The following is a 20527-nucleotide window of genomic DNA, read 5'->3' as shown; positions in this document are numbered from 1 at the left end:
ATTGTCTATAGTTGAGCCAGGAGACTCACCTTTGGGACATCCTAGTAGAATGGCATAGTCTGTCTTCTATTTGAGTTTGTATAAGAGAATGAAAGACTCCTTTAGTATTCTGAGAAAGATCACTTTTTTCAGAACCAGCTCTGCCCTTTGGCCTATATATACCCATACTGCTTCCCACTCTGTACCTATTATTCTCTTCCAATAACAAAGGTCAAGCTACTCATGATTGTATTCTTGGAATAGAAAAGGCAGTGTGGTAAGGTGTTTTGGGAGGAGTTGATGGGACTCTTCTTTCACTTTAATATTTTCAGGGCTGATTACTGAGGCTAACTTGTTTTATCAGTTTGTGATACCTGTTGTCTTAGACATTAGAATCTATGCTACCCTTGGGAACCTGACAGTCACCAATCAGTTTGGGGAGATACTCTTTTCCTATTCCAGTATTGCCAGTAAAGACACGGGGAATGTATTATAGGTGAGCTCTCTGACGAAGATTTGGTATTTTTGTCTCTCTTTTGAAGCCCCAGGTACCCAGTTTGTTAAGCCGACAGTTGGAGTCCCACAAGTGTTCTCTCAGATGACCCCTGTGAGGCCAGGCTCCACAATGCCTGTGCGGCCCACCACCAACACCTTCACCACCGTCATCCCAGCCACTCTCACCATTCGAAGCACTGTCCCACAGTCCCAGTCCCAGCAGACCAAGTCCACTCCCAGCACTTCTACAGCTCCCACCGCCACACAGCCAACCTCATTGGGGCACCTTGCTGTTCAGCCTCCAGGCCAATCCAACCAGACTCAGAATCCCAAACTAGGTGAGGCTTGGGAAGAGGAGATGGCAGAGCTGGGATGGGTGGTGGGTGGAGAACAGATGATTATCACTTGGCCAACAAAGCTCCCTCCTTCCCCTCTCCACCTGCAGTGAGCATTGCCAGCTTTGTCACTGTGAAGCGACCTGGGGTTACAGGTGAAAATAGCAATGAAGTGGCCAAACTGGTGAATACCCTTAACACCATCCCTTCCCTGGGCCAGAGTCCTGGGCCAATGGTGGTATCCAACAACAGCTCTGCGCATGGCTCTCAGAGAACCAGCGGGCCTGAGTCTTCAATGAAAGGTACGATAACCAGAAAGACTCTGGGCAGCCAGTCATTCAAAACCATTAATAAAGTATTTGTTGTATCAGAACTCTATACTATGAAATAGAGAAATAAAATACGGTATAGTTGCTGTAGTCTGTTCTCACAGAAACTTTAGTGTAGTAAAGAGGATTGCCACTTGTGAAAAGTGTAACTGAATCAGCCAGAAAGAGTTTTGTGTTAATTGTTCTTTGGAGATTAGTAAAATGGATTGGTTGATCAGAGATCAGTGGGATAATCAAAAGATAGTTCATGGAGGAGGTGGAATTCTGAACAAGATTTTGTTTTATTTATTTATTTTTTAATTAATTTAATTAATTTATTTTTGGCCACATTGGGTCTTCATTGCTGCACACGGGCTTTCACTAGCTGCGGCAAGTGGGGGCTACTCTTCATTGCGGTGCACAGGCTTCTCATTGCAGTGGTTTCTCTTGTTGCGGAGCACAGGCTCTAGGCTCACGGGCTTCGGTAGTTGTGGCTTGTGGGCTCTAGAGCTCAGGCTCAGTAGTTGTGGCGCACAGGCTTAGTTGCTCCGCGGCATGTGGGATATTCCCAGACCAGGGCTCGAACCCGTGTCCCCTGCATTGGCAGGCAGATTCTTAACCACTGCGCCACCAGGGAAGTCCCTGAACAAGATTTTAAAGTTGATATTTGGTAGAGAGATTTTCAGATGTAGAAGGATATGAGCATAAGGATTTTCAATGGTCTGGAGTAGGGCTTGACAGACTTTTTCTGTAAAGGACCAGATAGTAAATATTTTAGGTTTTATGTACAATATAGTCTCTGTCACAGCTACTTAACTCTGCCATTGTGGTACAAAAGCAGCCACAGACAATATGTAAATAATTGAGCTTGACTCTACTCCACTAAAACTATTTATGGATTCTGAATTTTGAATGTAATTTTCATGTGTCAGAAGATAATTTCTTTTGCTTTTATTTCAACCCTTTAAAAATGTGAAAACCTTTAATAAATGGTGTTGAGAAAACTGGATATCCCCACGCAAAAAAAAATAAAGTTGGACCATTTACCATACACCATATTACAAAAACTAACTCAATGAGTTAAAGACCTAAACAAAAGAACTAAAACCATAAAACTCTTAGAAGAAAGCATAGGGGAAAAGCTTTATGACACTGGGTTTGGCAGTACTTTCTTGCATTTGATACCAAAAGCATAAGCAACAAAAGAAAAAATAAATAAATGGGACTACATCAAAATTTAAAACTTTAGGGCATCAAAGGGTTAGCGTTAGGGAAAGTGAAAAGGCAACCCACTAAATGGGAGAAAATATCTTTAAGTTATATATCTGATAAGGGCTTAATATCCAGAATCTATAAAGAACTTCTACAGCTCAACCAACAACAAAAGAACAAACAATCCAATTAAAAAATGGGCCAAGGAGCTGAATAGAGATTTCTCAAGATACACAGATGGCCATTAAACACCCAAAAAGATGCTAAACATCACTCACTAATCATTACGGAAATGCACATCAAAATTACAATAAGATACCGCTTCACACCCATTAGGATAGCTCTTATCCAAAAAACAGAAAAAAATAAGTGTTGGTGAGGATGCAGAGAAATTGGAACCCTCGTACGTTGCTGGTGGGAATGTAAAATGGGGTGATGGTCCCTCAAAAAATGAGACATGAAATTACCATATGTTCCAGCATTCCACTTTGGATATATACCCAGAAGAATTGAAAACAGGGACCCAAACAGGTATTTGTACCCCTATATTCACAGCAACATTTCACAATAACCTAAAGGTGGAAGCATCCCAGATGTCAATCAGCTGATGAATGGATAAACAAAATATGGTATATACATACCATGGTATATTGTTCAGCCTTAAAAAGGAAAGAAATTCTGACACATGCTACAACACTGATTAACCTTGAGGACATTATGCTAAATGAAATAAGCCAGATACAAGAGGACAAATACTCCATGAATCCACTTATATGAGGTACCTAGAGACAAGAGAGAATGGCGATTGCTAGGGTCTAGGAGGAGGGGACAATGGGGAATTATTTAATGGGTGTAGAGTTTCAAGTTTTGCAAGATGAAAAGAGTTTGCTTGCACAAAATGTGAATGTTCTTAACTGAACACTTAAAAATGGTTAAGAGGAAACTTTATGTTAAGTATCTATTACCACAATTAAAGAAAAATCTAATATAACCACCACCACAACAAAAAATGTAAAAGCCGTTCTTAGTTCATGAGCCAAACAGAAACTAGCAGCTGGCTGGATTTGGTCTACTAGCTGTGATTTGCTGACCCCTGGCCTACAGTTAGAAGAGTGGTAGAAGGAATGTGCCTCATAGCAGTTTCTCATGCTTGCTTACCAACCTTAATATACCCCTCAGGAAGTGTTTAACCTTTTTCCAAAAGGCCAGTAGTCTTTTTCCAGTATCATCTTACTAATCTTATTGATGTTCTCACTTCCAGTGACCTCTTCCATCCCAGTGTTTGACCTCCAGGATGGTGGACGGAAGATATGTCCACGGTGTAATGCTCAATTCCGTGTTACTGAAGCTTTGAGAGGTCACATGTGTGTAAGTGATCACCTGTGATGGAGATTCAGCTTAAATGGCTACCACTCACTGTATACCTCCTGTAGTGTAGTGTTGGGAGCTTGTGAAGCAAGGGCTCTGAAATGACTTGGAAGCTTTTTAGAGGGTTACTCTCTTTTGGCCTGTTTTAGAATGAACTCAGAAATGTGAAAGGATATATTTAAAGACCCTCAAATAGATCAGAACATATGTGACCTTAATTCCTTAGTTCCTAGATTTTGAACTGCACAGGAGGACAGGCCAAGTTGGCCTCAGTCCATTTTCTATTTATTGTGTCATTGGATGAATCAGGAGCTATTAACCAATTTCTAATTCTAGTCTTTTCATTTTTTGGTATTAGTCCAGATGCAAAGGTTGGGACTTCTTCCTACCAGGGAGCTCAGAGCCAGGTTATGCTAGTGAGTGGTTAAAGGATCTAAGACAGGAAGAAGTACAAAGTATGGTGTTTGGAGTGGCATATAGCTGTAAATACACACACACACACACACACACAGACACACACACACACACGAAAAAGAGTGAAACCTGGAAGCATTTTAGAAAACTGCAGGGTGAAAGCTGGATGAGAATACCTAGAACCAAACACTTACCGAGGAATGTTAGTGAAGTTGAGGAGTTAGCACATCTCAGCCCCCAGGAGAACCAGGATGAACAGATGTCTTCTTTCTTTATAGTACTGTTGCCCAGAAATGGTTGAATACCAGAAGAAAGGAAAGTCTCTGGATTCAGAACCCAGTGTCCCATCAGCAGCAAAGCCCCCATCCCCTGAGAAAACAACTCCTGTTGCTTCCACTCCCTCTTCTACACCTATTCCTGCTCTGTCACCACCTACCAAAGTACCAGAGCCAAATGAGAATGTGGGTGATGCCGTCCAGACCAAGCTCATTATGCTAGTAGATGACTTCTACTATGGACGGGATGGTGGCAAAGTAGCCCAGCTCACAAACTTCCCTAAGGTCGCCACATCTTTCCGATGCCCACATTGTACCAAAAGGCTAAAAAACAACATTCGGTGAGTGTTGAAGAGCCTTGGAGCTCACCTTGGACAAGTGAAGTCTAAAAGCTTCTTACATCTTTAAGTCTTTCTGTTTGGAGAATGGCCCTAATTATTATCCTTTCTTGCTAAGAATTATCATTAAATCAATAACTAGTACTATAGAAGGAGATATTGTGGTAATAAATAAAAGATAACTTTGGGTAGAGTGAGACCAGTGCATCTCCTTCCCCAGAAAAGTTTCGAGAACTCTTAATTTCTGGGCTCAGAAGATGTCCCAAAAAGAGGAAGTTGGGTGGGAGGGTAGAGGGGGAAACGTGTAATGTCTGTTCTGTGATTCCGCTGGTACATTTCTCCAAGGCTTCTGATTTTTTATGTTGTCTGTACTTTTCCTTTGTGCCGTGCTACAGATTTATGAACCATATGAAACATCACGTAGAACTTGATCAGCAGAACGGTGAGGTGGATGGTCATACTATCTGCCAGCACTGTTATCGTCAGTTTTCCACTCCCTTCCAGCTCCAGTGCCACTTGGAAAATGTTCATAGTCCCTATGAATCAACTAGTAAGTTTGGAAATTCTTAAACTCTAGGGGTATACTTCACTTTTCATTCAGTGAATGGCACTGGGGGGAGCCCATTATGTTTATTTATATGTGGGTAACAGTGTTGAGGAAGTTCTTTGCATATTCGTAGTCAGTTTCTTACTTCACTTACCCTATTATCTTACAAGCCTGACTTCTGTTCAAGTATGAGTCGAGTTCAGTGCTTGATTCTAAATTAAGGGGCTTTGGTTCAGGACCACTGTAGAGAGGTATATGTAAAGAGTTTATTACCTAGATCCTTTTATAGAAGAAGCAGGCATCTGTATTTGGGTCTCCATTTTAGTTAGTACCCTCTTAGGTTTTATGAAGGATAATAGATAATGTTATAGAGTATTTTACCATTAAGACAGTGCTTTCATGAAATATAAGATGAGTTGGAGTGTTAGCTACACTGTACGTCTTACAGATGAGAAATACAGGCTGAATACAAGCCCAGAAACATTTAGTCATTTGCTTAAGAGCATACACTTCTAATAAGGTGAAATTGTGAGGATTTGAGTCCAGTCTTCTAGAATATTTCCTTTGTCCTTTAAGGGATTTCTAGTTCTGTTGAAGAGACAAAAATATTTAACTATAGGAAAATGTGAGAACAAGACAATATATTTTCTGTAAACATATGCATTGTGTATGATACCAGTGATAGGTGAAATAGTTCAGAGAAGGGAAAAGATCCTTGTGGATTTCACAGAAAGTAAAGTGTAAACTTTTAGGGTCTTTAAATACAAGAAGGATTTAGATGGATGGAAAGTAGTAAGAAAAAATTTTACGTGATGGGAAACAGCATGAGGAAACACATAAAGACAGAAATTTTTGCTGCAAATTAAAAATCTTGACTAAAGATGGGTTAAATGTTAAGGACATCTATTATTATATGATTTAACTGAAAAAATTCAAGGTGGAGTAAGCTTCAAGCCCAGAATGTGAGTCTTCTACTTTTCAACAGTTCTCTTGTCTCTGGCTTATAGCAGGATGGCTGTGTTAGTCTCAGGAATATAGTTGGATGTAAAATTGTGCAGATGAAGAAGAGACCATATCTTCCTGTGTCTTTTCTAAGTCTGTTTCTTACAAGACAGAATTGTTTTCCCTTTATATCTCCTTAGCCTTGGTCATATTGTCAAGCAAAATGAGATTGCCATGAGTGGCTCAGACTAGTGCTGGTCCACAGAAATGTAATGAGTTACATATGTAATTTTAAATTTTTAGTAATTTGAAATAAAAATTTTTTAAAGGCGAAATTAATTTTAATAGTGTCTTTTATTTAACTCAAAATAGCCAAAATAAAATCATCTCAGCATGTAATCAGAATTTTTAAATTAATGAAATATTTACCATTCTTTTTTTTTTCCTTTTCTTTTGTTTTTAAATCTGGTGTGTATTATTATACCACAGCAAATCTCAGTTTGGGCTCACCACATTTCATGTCTTCACTAGCCACGTGTTACTACTGGTGGTTACCGTATTAGACCGTGGAACTTTGGGCTAATCATTTGTGAGTAGAGTAGATACTGGAATCAAACATCATAACACTACAGTGTAGTGGCAGAGTAGCCAACTTGGTCTTAGGACCCCAGATTCTTCACTGTCAGTCATGGGAAGCCCAAATAACTCATCTGAATCCCGAGTGAAAACATCTACTTTTATACAGAATCTGGTGGGGTGTGTTTTTGTTATTCCACTTATATATGTACTGTACATAAAAAGATAAGTTTTTCCTAATGCGAAACAGTGCAGCACCTCATCAATCTTTTTCTCTTGGCTTACCACTCTTTTATCCTTGACTGTTAATTTTTGAGTATCTTATGACTTAAAATTTACACTGATGAAAAACCTGAGAAATTGTTGATCCAAACAGGTAAATACCGTTTCTGTACTTTAGTATATATCAGTCTTATTCTTGGATTCTTTTATAATTCCCCTATTTTTTTTAATAACTCCCTTTTTTTGCATCCATGGCAGATCCTTCATGAAAGTAGCTTATTTTTTTGTGTTAATATTTTGAGACCAATTGTTTTCTTTTTAGTTTTGAAAATTTCTTTTCCTTTTATTTTCTGAAGTGTTTTTAAACTAAATTATAGACATAATGATATTTCACTCCTAAATACTTAATTATGTATCTCTGAAAAGTAGACATTTTAAAATACATAGCCATAGTATGTTTGTCAAGACATAACAGAATTCATCATAAATGTTTAATATTATGTATCTTCGTTTTCAAGTTTCCTGAATTGTCTCCAAAACATCAATGGATTATTATATTTAGTTACGGTAATAGTATAATTTTTAATAGCATTATGTTTTTCTTCACACTTGTTTAAGGACAATAGACTAAGGAAGAGGTAGGGTTGAGGGAAGGATGCTTCAGGGTGATTAATCGTGTTCAGGTGTCAGGAGGGTCCTATGTGGAAAAAGACTGAAGAAAGGGAGAACTACTTGCTTGATAAAGTCATGGGATACGTGGAATGCTGAGATCAGATGAGCCTTAGAAAGGCAGGAATCTGTCCTTCCAAATTTGGAAAACAGGAAACAGAAGCTGTAATAGTTCATACCTGTTTTCTCAAAGCAGGAGACTGTGGTAGGTGTTAGGGAGATGAGAGTGATAGTGCTGGGAGGGACAGTGTTAGGATAGCCACTTTGTAAAATCAGTTAGTTCTTCCTCTTAAATCTTTTTTGACATCAACTCTAATAGGTGTGAAAGGTTACTTAGAGATCTCTTAAATCCACTGATGCCTTTGGTTCCTTTCTCACTGATTTTCTTTGTATGAGATAATACATATAAATCTTAGCATGGTGCTTATGCATTAAAAATTCCTTAATGTTGTTATAATTGATGTGTGACACCTATAAGAATAGAGCGGATGTATAGGTTGTAGGAAGAGCCTCTGCCCAGGGAAAACAGAATAAGAAAAGCCTGGACAGAAGGTTGGGAAACACCAATGCTTAAAAGTGTTCTAGAAAAGAAAAAAAGATTAACAGATTGAATTGAGAGGTAAGGGGGAAGAAAACAGGAGAAAATATTGTCATGCCACTAGTTACTGTTTCCTAAACATGCCATGCAATACCATCCCTTTGCTCATGTTCTTCTCTTGTCTCCTGTCTGGCAAACCACTCTACTTTCAAGGTTCAGCTCATATATCAGCTTTTCCTCATTCTAGGCAGAATTTTTTATTTCTTTATCTTGTCCTTGTACCTAATGTACCTCTAGGAAGTGGTCCTAAATGGGTTGCAGACACCTTTGAGAATAAACACAAAACTTCCCAGAAAAATACACATTTTACTCTTTTGCAGATAATTTCAGGGGATACCTGGGTTCCCTGAGACCTCTTCCCTGGACCCCAGATTCAGATCCCTGGTTTTTGTTGTTTATTTCAGCTTCACTCATTTGGGGGTGCGGGGCAGGGGTTGGACATTGTCCAATAAATAAGCGCTTAGAGCTTCAAATTTACAATTTTCATGTTTGCAAAAACTTGAAAATAATTTCAGTAATGGTAAGAAAAATGCAAATAACTATATTTTGCCTGTATAATTCAAAATATGTAGCAATTAAAACTTTTGCCAAAAATTTAGAACTGCAGCCTTATAAAAGCTTGATAAAATGGCTAATTTTAAAGTTTAATTATCTCAAATTAGTTAACACTGAAATAACACAAAAACTCATAAGAAGGCAAGAAGTTCTGTTCATATCGTCAGTCTTTTGAGGACAAATCCTTATTTGTCTTCATTTAGTAAATGTTCAATAAATGTTGAATTATTCATAGGAGATAATCATTATCTATCCTTGAGCAGAGGGATGAAGTATTGTAGTATTTTAAAAGAATTCATTTGGCAATGGTATATAAAGCATAGATACTGTATTTATTGGAGAGATAGGAGGTATTAGAAGCCAGCTGATTAGCAGTAGGAAATCATATGGGCTTCTACCAAGTTTCTGCCTGTGAGAATGCAGAAGTGACAATTCCTTGATGCATTTTGAAATAATGGTGACAGAACATGGGTTTGGAGTCAGATAATGCCTAAGTTTTGAGCTCAGGAGGAGGTGGGATGTGAGAAGGGAAATGATGGGAAGCAGGAGGATGCTGAATTAAGAGTAGATGGTAGAATATTATGTTTCGTAGAGAGTTCAAAATCTAGAATGGAACTTTGGTAAAGAAGTCTGAGCTAGAGACAGAAGGATAGTTTTAATCAGCAGCACAAATATTGAGACAGAACCATTTTAAAGAAAGACTAGAAGAGACTTCTTCATAATTTACTGACTATTGAAAATGAAGATTTATGAGTCAGCAGGACTTTGGTCTTATTTTCAGGTGGATTTATTGATTATTTTTCTTACAGCCAAGTGCAAGATCTGTGAGTGGGCGTTTGAGAGTGAGCCACTGTTTCTCCAGCATATGAAGGATACTCATAAGCCTGGAGAGATGCCTTATGTTTGCCAGGTATTGTTGCCTTTTTCTCCAGGGAGCTTTAGCCATTTTGCTCTCAGGCTAAATACAAAGAATCCACTAATGAACATTGCCCAGTACCTACTGCACACATTCAGTTTTAGGAACACTGAGGAGATACAGAAGAAATAGTGAACACGGGTTCTATTTTCAGGGTTTCCCATGCAGGAGAAAAACATAAAGGAATATCTGCATGTACCCAGCTGAGGAACCCAGTCTGGGAACATATACCTGTACTAAGGGGGTGTCTGTCTCCTGAATGTGCCCTTTGGAGACAGAAAAAAAACTCTACTCTTTATCAGAATATGGACTGTTCTCAGACTTTCCTGTCTTTCCCATTTTTATCTTATTTCACGGCTGAATTTATCACCAACATAGCCCTGCAATAAACGTCAGAAAATTATCTGATTTCTATACATTTAAGAAAAATTTTTTTTCGTATCTTAACATTTTTGTTGCTGCCTCTTTTTTAAGGCCTCAGTTGTCCACTTCACTCTTAACTTATCTTCCTTCTTGTGTGACTCAGGTGTGTCAGTATCGCTCCTCACTCTACTCTGAGGTAGATGTCCATTTTCGGATGATCCATGAGGATACTCGGCACCTGCTGTGCCCTTATTGCCTGAAGGTCTTCAAAAATGGCAATGCATTCCAACAGCATTACATGAGGCACCAGGTACCAGGCACCAAGCAATTTCCGTGTTCTTGTTTTTTAATTATGGATACAGGGGCCAGGACTGAGCTAAGCAAATAATTTTGGTAGAGAAGATAATATACATGTGTTTGAAAAATTTATTGAATTCCAGTGATGTGTGCCAGGCACTGGGCTAGATGCTAGAGATTTAGTGGTTAAACAGGACAATTAAACAGTACAATAAAGCAAGAAGAATGTTGTGTTAGGGGAAATACAAGATGTAAAAAAGAATGTACCTATTCTGGGAGCCTAGTAAGGCTTCTAGGAAAAGGAGTGTTCAAGACCTGAAGGATGAGTAAGGATGAGCCAGATGAAGTGGGATAGAAGGACAGAATGCTCTCAAAGACAGGGAAATTCAAGGAATTGAAGTTCAGTGTGGTTAGCGTGTGTAGGGTACAGGGGGAGGTTGGAAGTTAGGGAACAGATCATAGAGAATCTTGTAAGCCATAAAAAAGGAATTTCAACTTTTATTATAATAAGTTGTTGGGAAGCCATTAAAGAGATTTTTAGTCCTGGAGTGATGTGTTCAAATTTGCTTTTAGTTATGATTGCACTGGCTGCTCTAAGGAGAATGAATTGAAGGAGGTTGAGACTAGAGTTAGGGAGACAAGCCAGAGGCTTTTTCAGTAGTTGAGATGAGAGATGATGGTGGCTATTGGCTTTTGAAATCTCTCAAAAAGGTTGAGAGATACTGAGAAGATAAGTGATATCTATGATTTAGAAATGGATTTAGGTGAAGGTAGTGAGAGAGTAGTTAAGAATAGTGCCCAGGATTCTGTCTTCGGTAATTGGAAGAATGGTGGGACTGTTTATTGAGATAGGAACACTGGAGAAAATAATTTTTGAGGGGAGGATTATAAGTTTGGATATTCTTTTTTATTACTATCATTTTTAAAATTTTTTGGCCATGCCATGTGGCACACGGGATCTTATTCGTTCCTGACCAGGGATCGAACCCACGCCCCCTGCAATGGAAGCATGGAGTCTTAACCACTGGACCACCAGGGAAGTCCCAAGTTTGGATATTCTTGAGTTAGCAGTATCTATGGACATTAAGTATAACTGACTATTAAATAAGTAGTTGGATATACAGGTCTGAGGCCTGGGAGAAAAGCCTGGATTGTGAAAGGTACTTAGGAATCATCATTATATAAATCCACTTAAACTTGTAAGTGCTATGCTGCACTCCAATCCCCCGCCCCCCAAATTGAGAATAAGGTGAAGGCTTAGGACCATTGAAGTCTCTATCCACAAAGCCAGGACCATAGTCCTGGAAGGAAAACAAGAAGAGTCTTGGTGTCGAGGAAGCTGAGGGGACAAAAGTATTTTGAAGAAAAGAGTGTGGTCAAGTGTTGCAGGAAGGTATCAGCAAGGTAGAAACTTTAGAGGCCAACATTTAATTTAGCCGTTTTGTTGGTTAGCAGGGTGGAAGTCAAATTTCAGCAGGACAAATGATGAGAGGTAAGGAAATGGAGACAACTTATTTAAAGAAATTTGTTTATGAAAAAAATAATTAAAAAATAAATTTGTTAGGGCTTCCCTGGTGGCGCAGTGGTTGAGAATCCGCCTGCCAATGCAGGGGACATGGGTTTGAGCCCTGGTCCGGGAAGATCCCACATGCTGCGGAGCAACTAAGCCCATGAGCCACAACTACTGAGCTCGAGTGCTGCAACTACTGAAGCCGCCCGCATGCCTAGAGCCCGTGCTCCACAATAAGAGAAGCCACCACAATAAGAGAAGCCACCACAATGAGAAGCCCACGCACCACAACGAAGAGTAGCCCCCACTCGCCACAATTAGAGAAAGCCCGTGCACAGCAATGAAGACCCAACACAGCCAAAAAAATAAATAAATAAAATAAAAAATAAAAATAAATAAATTTGTTTATGAAGGGGAGGACCAAGGGTGGTAGATCCAAGAAAAGAGGTAGCAAGGGAGAATTTGTTGTTGCTTTTGTGTTTTGTTTTTAAGATGGAATAGGTATGCCTTTGTTTTAAAATACTGCAGGAAAGGAGCCACTGGAGGAGAAGAGTGAAGGTACATAGGGAACAGAAGAGAGAACAAGATGGGTGTACCTGTGCATAACATCCACGTGTGTGCACACGTGCCCTCACTCTTACTTGTAAGCAGGCACTTTCTTAGGCTCACACATAGCGGTGACTGCTGATAATCCACCACTAATGCCTTTCTGTATAGTAGCATGGAAAGTATCACCTGTAACTCAGCTGAGGTTACAGAGCCTTGCTATCCTAGGGAAGAAAATCATAGACGTGTCGTATTTCAATACTGGGCAGACTGAATCCTCAAAATAGCCTTGGAGGGACGCATATCTCTATGCATTGATGTGTTAAGAGGAAAAAAGCAGCGCTGTGTAGAAAGGACTATCATTTTTGTTAAAGAAAGAGAAAGGAAAACAGGTGGTAATTGGAGATGTATGTGTTTGCTATATGGTTATATGCATAGACTATCTGTGAAAGAATACCCAAGAAACTTGGTAACAAGTTGTTTCTGTGGAGAGGGACTGAGGATTGGAGTTGAAGGCAAGCTTACCACATGAGGGAGTACAGAATAAAAGTATGATTTTTTTTTTTTTTTACCACGTACATATTGTATTTTAAAAAAAATAAGAATATCCAGAAGTAGTAGCACTGTCCATCCACACTGTAAAGATAAAGTAGCAGGGGCAAGTAAAGCTTAAGCCACTCAGCCAGATTGTTAAAGCAAGTCAGCAGGAGATGGTTTGAGGACCTAGTTATCCTGACTTTGAGTCTGCCTTTCTCTGGGAGCATGGGAGGTGATGATTCTCACCACCCAGTAATAGGTTTGTAACTTTACTTCAAAATAAATAAAGTTATATAAAAAGATAAAAAAATACTAGGTTTGCTGTTATGTTGTGTATTTCTCTTTTTTCCTCTGTTAAATATCAACAGAAGGGTGGGAAGAATACGATTGGCAATGATGTACCTTCTCCTGAGGGAAGAAAATTCATTGGGAACCTTTAAAGGATTCTGTCTCTTTTTATTCCCCCTTCAGAAGAGGAATGTTTATCATTGCAACAAATGCCGGCTGCAGTTTCTCTTTGCCAAGGACAAAATTGAACACAAGCTTCAGCACCATAAAACCTTCCGTAAACCCAAGCAGCTGGAAGGTTTGAAACCAGGCACCAAGGTAAAGGGTTTGTTGACATTCCCTTTACAGATGCAAGAAGGGGAGGAATAGAGATTTTCCATATTGTGAGGTTTAACGTGGGTAGTGTCTAATTATCCCTTCCCTTGACTCACAGGTGACAATCCGGGCTTCCCGAGGGCAGCCACGCACTGTTCCTGTACCCTCCAGTGATGTCCCTCCCAGCACCTTGCAGGAGGCAGCACCACTGGCCTCCTCAGCGGACCCTCTGCCTGTCTTCCTTTATCCCCCTGTCCAGCGCAACGTCCAGAAGCGAGCTGTTAGGAAAATGTCAGTGCCTTCTGCAGGCTGGGGGCCGGGTGGGCACAGTTATTCCTGATAGCTAGTGTAATCTGGTAGCCTTTTAGGCAGTATCTGTTGTCTAAATCGCCTACAATTTAGGAACCCCTGAGGCAGTAATAAGAATTTTCCTTGTTTCTTGACAGGAGTGTCATGGGCCGGCAGACATGTCTGGAGTGCAGCTTTGAGATCCCAGATTTCCCTAATCATTTCCCTACTTATGTTCACTGCTCTCTATGTCGCTATAGTACCTGCTGTTCTCGAGCTTATGCCAACCACATGATCAAGTAAGTCAGGATTAAACCAATGTTCCTATCTGGGATTTCAGGTTCTCCAGAACTCAGTGCATTCCCTCCCCTGCTTCTGGGGTTTCCTCCTTCAACTTTTAGAGCTGTTTGTCCACCTGTCCTAGCAGGTAAGAGGCCAGACCCAGCTTCATTTGGCTTTGATGGTCTGTGCTCTGATTTTGTAGGACCTTGCTACCCAAAATGTGGTCCAAGGACCAGCAGCACTCGTTGGGAGCTTCTTAGAAATGTAGCGACTGACCCTGGTAACCACCACGCCACCCCCAACCAGAATGTGCCTTTTAATAGATTTCCCCCCACCCCCATGATTCGTTTGCATATTAATAGGAAATATTAATGTGATAGGAAAACAGGCTTGGGTTGAGGTTAGGATTGAGTGAAGAGGCATTTCTTTTGTTGGGGCATTGTCCATCGCTGGTGATCTCTAGTTTAGCAAGCAGAACCATGTAACTCATACCACTTTTTGTTTGTCTTTCTCAGCAATCATGTTCCACGGAAGAGCCCCAAGTATTTGGCTTTGTTTAAAAATTCTGTGAGGTAACAAAAACTTATTGATGGTCTGTTAATTTTTCAAGTTTTTACATTAAATCCCTTTTATTATTTTGGGGGGTGGATATATGAATTAATTTGAGAGAGAGGAGAAAGGAGGGACACTCTTTTTCTTTATTAAGCCTCAAAGCTTAACTCTCTCTAGTGTCACTGCTACATTTGTCTTATATACTCGTGACTCTCTTTCTTAGTGGAATCAAGCTGGCCTGCACTTCATGTACCTTTGTTACTTCTGTTGGAGATGCCATGGCTAAGCATTTGGTATTCAACCCCTCTCACAGATCCAGTAGCATCCTGCCACGGGGTAAGTAGGAGAGATGGGGGTTAGGGAAAAAGCTAAGGATACAGGTCATACCATGAGTCTGGTGCATCTCTACCTGGCCTGACCCATTCACTGTTTAGATACACTTCACCAAATTGGAAGCATTCTAACCTGAAGTTTATATAAGACTGGGAAGGCAGTAGGTTTGCTTTTTGGTTGAAATCTAGAGAACTGTCTTTGGAGGATTTGTTTCTTCACTGAGCTAACATTTTTTTATTGTCTTATTTCCCATAGGACTCACTTGGATATCTCACTCAAGGTAACAGAAACTCGCTTGATGGTTTAATTTCTATTTTATAGTATGTTTGGTCTTTATTACTACTACTACTACTATTATTATTTCATTTTTCTAGTTTAACTGAGCTTTTTCCTCCTCTCGTTGCTAACCCTTTAGGCATGGCCAGACTCGTGACCGAGTGCACGACCGGAACTTGAAGAACTTGTACCCTCCTCCTTCCTTCCCCTCTATTAAAGCGGCCACTGTGAAATCTGCGGGGGCCACCCCAGCTGAGCCTGAAGAGCTACCAGCTCCCGTGGCCCAGGCACTCCCGTCACCAGCCTCAACTGCAACCCCACCACCAACCCCCACTCATCCCCAGCCTTTAGCCCTTCCACCCTTGGCTACGGAGGGGGCCGAATGTCTGAATGTCGATGACCAGGATGAAGGGAGCCCAGTCACCCAGGAGCCTGAGCCCGCATCAGGGGGTGGTAGTAGCAGTGTGATCGGCAAGAAGGAGCAGCTTTCTGTGAAGAAGCTTCGAGTGGTACTGTTTGCCCTGTGCTGCAATACGGAACAGGCAGCTGAACACTTCCGAAACCCCCAACGACGCATCCGGCGTTGGCTTCGGCGCTTCCAGGCCTCACAGGGGGAGAATCTGGAGGGCAAATATCTGAGCTTAGAGGCAGAAGAGAAACTGGCTGAGTGGGTGCTGACCCAACGAGAGCAACAGCTACCTGTAAATGAGGAGACCTTGTTCCAGAAGGCCACCAAAATAGGACGTTCTTTGGAGGGGGGGTTTAAGATCTCTTACGAGTGGGCTGTGCGTTTCATGCTACGGCATCACCTGACTCCCCACGCTCGGCGAGCTGTGGCCCACACTCTACCTAAGGATGTGGCAGAGAATGCAGGACTCTTCATTGAATTTGTACAACGGCAGATTCACAACCAGGACTTACCCTTGTCTATGATTGTGGCTATTGATGAGATCTCCTTGTTCCTGGATACGGAGGTACTGAGCAGTGACGACCGAAAGGAGAATGCCCTGCAGACAGTGGGCACAGGGGAGCCTTGGTGTGATGTGGTGCTGGCCATTCTGGCAGATGGCACTGTCCTCCCTACCCTGGTTTTCTACCGAGGACAGATGGATCAGCCTGCTAATGTGCCGGACTCTATCTTGCTAGAGGCGAAGGAGAGTGGCTACAGTGACGATGAGATCATGGAGCTGTGGTCAGCCCGAGTGTGGCAGAAGCACACAGCTTGCCAGCGCAGCAAAGGCATGCTTGTGATGGACTGTCACCGCACTCACCTGTCAGAAGAGGTGCTGGCCATGCTTAGTGCCTCTAGCACTTTGCCTGCAGTTGTCCCAGCAGGCTGTAGCTCCAAAATCCAGCCATTAGATGTATGCATCAAACGAACTGTCAAGAACTTCCTACACAAAAAGTGGAAGGAGCAGGCTCGGGAAATGGCAGATAGTGCATGTGATTCTGATGTCCTGCTTCAACTGATTCTGGTCTGGCTGGCTGAGGTGCTTGGTGTCATTGGGGACTGTCCAGAGCTAGTTCAGCGGTCCTTCCTTGTGGCCAGTGTTCTGCCTGGCCCTGATGGCAACATTAACTCACCTACAAGAAATGCTGACATGCAGGAGGAGCTAATTGCCTCCCTAGAGGAGCAACTGAAGCTGAGTGGGGAACAGTCTGAGGAGGCCTCAGCTTCCACTCCCCGACCCAGGTCATCTCCTGAAGAGACAGTTGAGCCTGAAAGCCTTCACCAGCTCTTTGAGGGTGAAAGCGAGACCGAGTCCTTCTATGGCTTTGAAGAAGCTGACCTAGATCTGATGGAGATTTAAGTGTTGGGGTCATGAGGGGGTGTGGAGTGGGGGTGGGAAAGCGTTAGGGAGGGTAGAGGTAAAGGGGGGTATACCAGGTGGGGGTATTTGGGTTATATTTTTTAATTTTATGCCACCACTCCCCCCTGATGTTGACTTATACATCCTTGTGGATTTGTGGATTATTAGGAAAACCGATAGTGATCACGTCTGAGCCGATGAGCTGGCCCTGGCCCCGTTGGTCATTCGCTTCTGCTAAAAACAGGTTTTTGTGACTTTTTTTAAAATTTAAATCACTGTGCTTGGTATTTTTCTGACAAAATCGAGAAAAAGGAAAAAAAATCTTTCGTGGGCGAATGTTAAATCTTGTTTCCCCTTTTACCTCAACTGTATCATAGTTCATCTGGGTTTTGTTTGTTTTACTGTGTGGCCAGTGTCTTTGGGCATGATGCTATCCAACCATTGTCAATGTGAGAACATTTCTGAAGATGGGAAAGACAAAAATTGTAGCTCACAAACTGGTTTATTATATATATATATGGATAAAATTTTTTCATTGTGGTCTTAACACTTTTATATAAAAATGAAAATGGAAAAAAAATCCCACTGAACTCTCTTCCTTCTCCTTTCTTTCCTTCCCTCTCCAGAGATGTTGGTCTCTACAGCAACTCTAAATATAAAATTGTGGCTTTAAAAATGCATGAAACCACCTTTAATCGTCCAGAATGATGAGTAGATTTTTTTCCTCACCACCCTCCCTCCAACAAAAACACAACAAAACCAATATTCTTTGCACCTGTGATCCTTGGCCCCCTTCCCCATTCTCACACCGTCACTCTGGACAAAGGATCATACATGGGTCATTAGCAAGCAAGAGGTACTGAGGTGATCACACAGAACCTTAGGGTGGAAGCCATTCCCAGTGTATGGGTCTTCATCCTGCAATCCATGGGGGCAGTCCCTGCTTTGTTGAACTTCCTCCTGTTAAGTGGACAGCATACCTGTTGAAGGGATCACATGTCCGCCAGCCAGCAGCTAATTGTGCAAGACGTTGTACTGAACTTTAAAAAGACCACTTGTTGAAATTCTGCTTACCCTGTGGCTTTCCCCTGTTTCTCTTAATGCTTAGAGAAGAATCTGACATGAAGAAGAAACACATAGGGGTGTGCACAAAGAAAAAGACATGAATCTTTATTTTTCACTGCCAGCTTCAAGGAAAGAAAATTTTTTCTACAATTTGCATGAGGGAATTTTTTTTTAATTGTATGTACTCAATGGCTATAAACTGAAACGTAACACACAGAGAAAAGGAGCAAAAATCCAGGTCCACCTTTTCCACAACTATACTATACTTCTGTCCATCCTGAGGCTTTCTGCAACGTTTCCCTCCTGTGAGCCAAGGAGGCAACCTGCACAGGCTTGTAAATGGTTCATCTTTAAAATGTACATAAGTGGAACATTTTAAAAAATGAGGGGAAATGGATTTATAAACAATGTGGTTTTTTTCTAGGTGACCCTATTTGAGCAGGCTTTCACAGACTGGGAGATGCTCAAGATGTGATGGGCCTGGTGGTACAGGTGTGACATTTGTTACCACCTGTTTCTCCTCATCCGTTTTTTTTTGTGTTTTTTAACTCCCAGCACACTATAATATAGTGAACTGGAGTATTCCCCTCCATAAACAGCTTGGCCAGCTTTGTGAACTCATGGCATCTGAAAACTGAACTGAGGATCCACCTGGGCTTCTCTTCCCCAGCTTTTGCCTGATGCCATTTTGACAGAATATGGACTTTTGAGTCAAAACTTTGCCTTTCAGAAAGTTCAAGAACTATGGTCAACTCTATCTGCAGTGACTTAATCCTTCTCTTTGGTAGTCTCCGCAGCAGCCCCAGATTTAGCAGAGCTGGGTTCCTGGCCTCTGCACACTGTATGACTTTCTCAGTGGGTAATTTTTTTAAGGCCATAATACCAACAGTGGATCAGCTGGGTTTTGGCCAGGAAGTTACCTTTGTGGATTCTGCCCGCATGGCTTCGTAGTATAGGAAGTTTTTTTTGTTTTGTTTTTTATAATTCAGTTTAATCAATAAACAAGTATTTATTGACTACTTTGTGTTGAGACTGAATGTGTGGAAGATTCAAATTGAAAGCTGACAGTTTTCTTTTGCTTGAATTTACTAGTTGTAGTCATGGGTAATACAAATGGAGGGGTTTTGATTTCTCTCTCAGCCCTCACCTCACTGAATTTCTATACAGGCATACCTTGGAGATACTGTGGGTTGGGGTCCAGACCACTGCAGTGAAGCAACTATCAGCAAAGCGAGTCCCAGTCTTTTTGGTTTTCCAGTGCATGTAAGTTTACACTATAGTATATTAAATGTGCAATAACACTGTGTCTAAAAAATTATATACCTTAATTTAAAAATACTTTATTGCCAAAAATGCTGACCACCCTGAGCCTTCAGCAAGTTGTCATCTTTTTTGCAGTAGTAACGTCAAAGATCACTGATCACCATATCAAATAAAATAATGAAAAAGTTTGAAATATTCCAAGAATTACCAAATGTGACATAGACACAAAGTAAGCAAATGCTACTGTTAAAATGGCACCAAGACTTTCTCAATGCAGGGTAGCCACAGACCTTCAATTTGTAAAACAACACTGCAGTATCTGCAAAGCATAAAAAACAAGATATGCCTGTAATAGTTTTGGGGTTTACTGCCTATACTAGTTTCTCAAAAAGAGGTTTAGAGAGAGAGATGCATCAAAATCACCCAGGGTGTTTTTTAAAATTCGGGTTTAACGCCATCCTGGTGATGGAACTGGCTAATAACCCCAATTGATTTGACTCACCACTACACCTAGGACTTAGTGAACACAATACTTGTAAGAGGTCTTCTGACAGTGCTAGAAATTAGTAGAAGACTTAGCTTAAATGTCGAAATTACTTAGTATTCCCCATGAAGGCTGAGGAGGTTGGACGGGTGTGGGATCAAGGCTGTTAGTTCCAGTTTGGGAGTAACCTTATACAGCTCTACTAGATGTTACATTTCCATCTTTGAAGTGATGTTTTAACTAATATCACATATAGAGCTAACATTAACCAGAAAGTCTGTATTTTACACTAGTGCATGGGTGAAAACATTGAAGAAAAATGTTAAACACAAAAGCTAATTATGTTACCATACAAAGATTAAGTCTGACTTCTATACAAAGCAGCCTTCCCTACAGACCCAAATGAAGACAGTAATGGGTCTTTGGTATTATCATGCAGACCATTCTATATATATGCTACCAGAACCAAGAACCAAAGGGTTCTCTGACCAGGGAGGGAGATGGCACACAGCAGTACTTAGCAGTTTCACTCTTGGTGTGACCTAGTCAAACAGTACAACCACTCAGC

General features: G+C 41.0%; 1 protein-coding gene across 4 annotated transcripts in view; it reads left to right on the top strand.

Annotated features, from left to right (window-relative positions):
- The window catches only part of POGZ (pogo transposable element derived with ZNF domain), a 46214-nt gene extending 29055 nt beyond the window's left edge, over positions 1-17159 (top strand). For 2 of the 4 annotated variants that reach the window (XM_060090538.1, XM_060090536.1), the window contains 14 exons: positions 522-812; positions 920-1111; positions 3591-3697; positions 4390-4727; positions 5120-5274; positions 9643-9743; positions 10276-10422; positions 13474-13608; positions 13724-13896; positions 14052-14192; positions 14691-14747; positions 14951-15063; positions 15316-15340; positions 15476-17159. In XM_060090538.1, the coding sequence (XP_059946521.1) occupies positions 522-812; positions 920-1111; positions 3591-3697; positions 4390-4727; positions 5120-5274; positions 9643-9743; positions 10276-10422; positions 13474-13608; positions 13724-13896; positions 14052-14192; positions 14691-14747; positions 14951-15063; positions 15316-15340; positions 15476-17147 (3647 nt within the window). In that variant the 3' untranslated portion in view covers positions 17148-17159. Of the gene's footprint in view, positions 1-521; positions 813-892; positions 1112-3590; positions 3698-4389; positions 4728-5119; positions 5275-9642; positions 9744-10275; positions 10423-13473; positions 13609-13723; positions 13897-14051; positions 14193-14690; positions 14748-14950; positions 15064-15315; positions 15341-15475 lie in introns of all 4 variants that reach the window. The other 2 variants (XM_060090537.1, XM_060090535.1) reach the window with 1 other exon arrangement.
- Positions 17160-20527: the final 3368 nt, after the last annotated feature.

The sequence above is a fragment of the Mesoplodon densirostris genome, chromosome 2, assembly GCF_025265405.1.
Source record: "Mesoplodon densirostris isolate mMesDen1 chromosome 2, mMesDen1 primary haplotype, whole genome shotgun sequence".
Classification (NCBI taxonomy): domain Eukaryota; kingdom Metazoa; phylum Chordata; class Mammalia; order Artiodactyla; family Ziphiidae; genus Mesoplodon; species Mesoplodon densirostris.
Note: the sequence above shows the minus strand (reverse complement) of the source record. Positions and strands in the feature narration are given on the sequence as shown.